Genomic DNA, 4,921 nt, shown 5'->3' on the forward strand with positions numbered 1-4,921 from the left:
AAGCATAACTAAGCCCAAATTCATGAAAAACACATCAACCACCAAGCTATCACAATCCTTTCTCTACCAACATCAGAAATGCCCCCGCTTGTCACTGCCACTATTGTTATGCTATGTGCCATGGTACCATCACCACTCTTCTTCATCCACATCCAAACCGTGATCACCGTAGTTGCTATGCAACAACTCTATACAACAACACTACATTCACACAACTACAAATCCATACAAAAAGACCACATTCACCTCTTGCACCATTGGCACGGCTAATGAGGATGAGCACCAACCAATGCACGCCCATACAAATATCCTAGAAGATTCTTAAGTGCGAAAAGAAAAATATCAAGGGCCAGTTGTCATCAGCATGAAATAAATTCACAGAATTCAACAACATATAAATCATATACAATATATTTTATGCATGTCTGTATGTGTGTGTATCAAACTCCACCACGCCCATTTCATTTTCTGGGAGCTCCAGAAAAAAGTAAAAAAAAAAATGCAAGGGGCCAATTGTCATCGACTCATCATCAAACAACAAATTCACAGAATTGAACAACAGCATCATCATGCTGTGTGTAAATCATTTCAGATGCAACAGAAAATGCAATCGTAGTCAAACAAATCAAAACTCTAAACGTAATTCGGCCTTCTAAGGACAAAGAAAGGTTACCAAACATTTTAATCCCTAGAAAGAAAAAGAAATGGAACATATAGTGCTGCCGTACTAATCCAAAGCCCACCATCTAAGTTCCATATTCCATATTCATGAAACCCACAAAAGAAAGACCACACTAACATTCACACATACAAAACCATCCCAAAACCTTTTCATCCATGAAATCCACCCAAACCCACATCCCAAAAGTACCCTAGTTTGCTGCGTTTAAACACTTCCCAATCTCAGAAGACAGAAAAGAATCAAGGCAAGCGTACTGCACCTGAGCATGAGTAAGCCACTGATTGTCCCACCTACTCATTGTAATTCTTTTCGGCTTCTGAACCTCCTTTCCGAGCACCTCCATGACCAAGGTCTTCAACCCAGCATTTCTCAGCTCCCTCACCCCCAACTCCTCCGCAGCCAGACGCTGAAGATCAACTGCATTGGCCACTCGCAGACCATAATCTTCCAATAGCTTCTCGGCGTCACTCTCTATGCCGACCCCCACAAAGGTGAAACTGGCATCGCCCAGAAAGTCGACAAGAGAGGTGGGAATGAAAGGGGCGTGCATTATTTGGAAGATGAGGCAGCGACTGTCAACGCAGAGTTGCAAAGTGGCGACGGGATTCTCGAAGTTTGCTCTGAAGTTGGGGCGCCACTCAACGTCGAGGCCGACGATTTGGCGGGGGAGGCTCCGTTGGATCTGGTAGATTTCGGAGAGCCAAGCATCAACCATGGAAGGGGTTTGCGTGACGAGAGTATGGATCTGATCCGAGTAGAACGACACGTCGTAGCGGTTGTGGGTGTCGTCGGGGAGCTCGTGATCGAAAATGCTGATCGTCGACATGGTGAATGGGTTTGCACACAGCGAGGGTGCGACTGTAAGAGAAAAGGGAAAAGCGATTTTTGTTATTACATGTGAAAAATGAAATTACTAGAAATGCTACAGAATTGCAAGCAAACCCCCAATAATCGCATTATGCTCCACCAAACGAAAAAATAATAAATAAATAAAAATATATATATTTCACCAAAGAGCACGTCTATACGGAAGACGAGGGTTAGACCCTCGTCCGACCCTTGTCCAACCCTCGTCCTACGTGGCAGCTTTATTATTTTTTTTATTTGATTTTTTTAAAAAAAATAAAAAACAAAAAACTGATGCAACATTTATCAGTTTGAACATTTTTCATTTCCCAAAATTTTTTTTCCCCTCCTCATCTCCTCTCCCGCGCTCCTCCATCTTCCCTCTCCCTCCCACCTCCGGCCGAAAGCCACCCACCGGCGACCATCAAAACCCAACCTCCGAGCACCGGTGACCACGCCGCCCAACCTCCGGCAACCTCAGATCTGGTTTTCACCCAAAAATGCATCACTCCATCTCCATCTTCCCTCTCCCCCTTCCCAACGCCGCCCATCGCCGACCACGCTGACCTAACCTCCATCTTCCCTCTCTCTCCCTCTCAGGCTCGTCCTTTTCCTTGATGGTGATCTAGGGTTTTGAGGCTTTTGGTTTTGGTGTGACCCAGAAAGGTAAGCTCTTTCTTCCTGCTCTTTCTTGCTCTCCTTGGTGCTTTTTTGTTTATTTTTTGAGGTTTGTGTAGGTGGGTATTTCGATTTTGGTTTACTTGTAGGGTGTTTGCATGTGGGTTTGCTTCAAAGTTATGCTTTTTGTGGTCATTTTGTGGATGGGTTCTCATTCTGCACCATGTATTTGTTGAATTTGTGATTTTTTTTTTCTTATGTGGGTGAATGGATTTGGACTTGTTTATGGGGTTTCTGTAAATGGGTGCCCTCCAAAACCTAATCTTTTGTGTTGAGTTTTATGTAGTAGATATATTTTTAGTTTTTTTTACCCTTATATTTTGATATGAAATTGTAGCTCTGTTTTGTTTTAATGGATTGATTTGAAATCCCCAAATCTCTCCCTCCATCTACATCTTCCCTCTCCCCCCACCGACCTCCGCCCACGGGCAGAAGCGCCGACCCAACCACCAAGCACCGGTGGCACAACAACCCTATCTCCGGCGACCACGAAAACGCGTAAAGCATCTGAAGTAAAGAAATTTCCTCTGTAATTTGGGGATGAATGATTTTTTTTATTATTATTAAGCCTTGTTGTGTTACCCATTAGTTTTTGTGAGTTTATTTTATGGGTTTTTTAGGAAGGAATTCTAAACACTATTTGAATGACTGAAAACTGCCGACCAACGTGATATTACGTGTATTTTGAATTTGGGTTTTGGCTTGGTGAGATGTTGAGGCCCCATTCTTCAACGGCATCGACACATTCAAAAAACCCTCTCCGTGTCCTTTGGAATGAAGCAGAAAGGAAAACCAATTTCTCACCCTCTTCCTATCTCTCTCTGATTCTCTGTAATTTGGGTGTGAATGCTTGTTTGGCTTTCCATCTCCCATTTATTGATAGTAATATATGGTTTATTGTGCCATCTGGGTAGCTCCACTTCTTGTTTTTCTCCAATATCCCTCGTGTCTTTCTTTTTGCCTTTAATATGGAGAGGACAACTATGGCACCAACCTTGGTCTGTTGGTCACATAGTTATCATTGGATTCCTGGTTATTGTGATTTTTTTTTGTTTTGTTTATAACTTAGAAGCAACTAACTTTGGTCTTTTATAAGATGCCAATAATATGACTTTAAGAATTTGGCCATATTGCTTATTTTTGCTTTAACTTGCAGGCGATTATTGAGAGAATGGGCAAACTGGAAAAGTTAAGAGTGAGATTATTCTAAGTGCTTTATGAGTGCAATTTGTTCATGTGGATTTTTTTTTTCCCACCTGTGGGTTTTACTTTAGTTTGTTATCAAATTTTTCGCTTCCAATTTCCTCTTGTAATATCAAAAAATTGAATGAGGTGTATAAAACTAAAATAAATTAGATTTTGAAACTGACGTTTTAATTTTTTTCCGACTTTGGCATGCTTGGCATCATGTCTTTAATATATAGTTATTATCTATTTCTAATTGCATCTCTGGTTGAAGTGAATTTATGGTATAGGTGCACCTACAAATTCTCAGCAACAGAACGTGTTGAGTGTTGACTATTGAGAAGCCAGCTCAAGAAGAGTACATTCATTTCTTATAACAAGCAATGTCTACATTTGCCTCATGGTGAAGATGAACAAGGAACGTCTACTTTTAAAAATATGTAGTAAATTTTATTGGTCTGATAGAATTTGCAATGGTATATTTATTGGCATGTTGGCTGTTTAAAATTGTATTGTGTTTCTTTTTGTGGGTATTGATAAGATGCCAAGGTCGCAGCACGAGCTCCGTGCTATTGATTATTGTTTCATGTACATCAAGGGTCTCAGATCTGTATGTTGGCTGTTATGTACGCGCCGAATGTAATTTGAGAACTGCATGATTGGTGGAACAGAGTGGATCGACTTTTTCTAGACTTTTATGCATTAGGTTAATGCAAAGCATGATTCTTTTTCAAGTTAATATGAATGTACATTGAAATTTCAGTCAGCAAAGTAGTCCATTTGGCAAATTGCAAACCTTACAAGAAAAAGAGGAAAATGATAAAATTTAACTATTATACATGTTTATCTGCAAGAACCAAAACCTTGAAACAATCTAATCAAATGAGTTTATAAACAATTAATTAGTTTGAATCATATTTTGGATACCATACCTGACTTGGATGGGTAAGACTTATTTCTAAATTATTTGTGCCATAGAAAGAATAAGGAGGGCTAGCTAGACACTAGACAATATGTCTTTCCTCATCAAGACAAGCCAAAGTCTTGCTAAACCCACGTACAATCAAATAACAAGTGTTTTATATATGCTCCCCATACAACCCCTATAAAGAACACATTGAACCTCGATCTTTAAAATCCAACCTGTCAATTTATCTCCAGTTGTTTTCGCCTCATATAATTTGAGAATTCTCTATTTTCTATCACATCAAACAATTTTTCATAATCCTAAATCCATCAACTCTACTTTAACACTCAAGTTTGAGCCTTTTAATAAATTAGAAAATTTTAGATAATCACATCCTGTAAAAAAAAGTTGTTGTACATACACACTTAAAAAGAGATTACACAATGTTTGAAAATACAATCTATATCTTGAGTACATGAAGTTCATCTTATTCTAACTCTTCTTGCATGAACGATGTCATTAACCATTTTTTCCTGTAAATTTCTTTACTAGGAACCTTAGGGATGTTCCAATCATCAAAGTCGATGAGGGAATCATCAAATTGGTACTCAACTTGTTCTTCC

The 4,921-nt window shown here is 39.4% G+C and overlaps 1 protein-coding gene across 1 annotated transcript; it reads right to left on the reverse strand.

Moving 5' to 3' along the window:
- Positions 1–616: 616 nt before the first annotated feature.
- LOC133874175 (3'-5' exonuclease-like) lies at positions 617–1,604 on the reverse strand. Its single transcript, XM_062312026.1, has one exon. It carries the CDS (start codon positions 1,506–1,508, stop codon positions 873–875), a length of 636 nt encoding a protein of 211 aa, XP_062168010.1. The 5' UTR covers positions 1,509–1,604; the 3' UTR covers positions 617–872.
- Between the last annotated feature and the right edge of the window lie 3,317 nt (positions 1,605–4,921).

The sequence above is a fragment of the Alnus glutinosa genome, chromosome 7, assembly GCF_958979055.1.
Source record: "Alnus glutinosa chromosome 7, dhAlnGlut1.1, whole genome shotgun sequence".
In the NCBI taxonomy this organism is placed as follows: domain Eukaryota; kingdom Viridiplantae; phylum Streptophyta; class Magnoliopsida; order Fagales; family Betulaceae; genus Alnus; species Alnus glutinosa.

Coding starts and splice junctions, on each gene's coding strand:
- LOC133874175 (XM_062312026.1), bottom strand. CDS start 1,508: ATGTCGACGATCAGCATTTTCGATCACGAGCTCCCCGACGACACCCAC.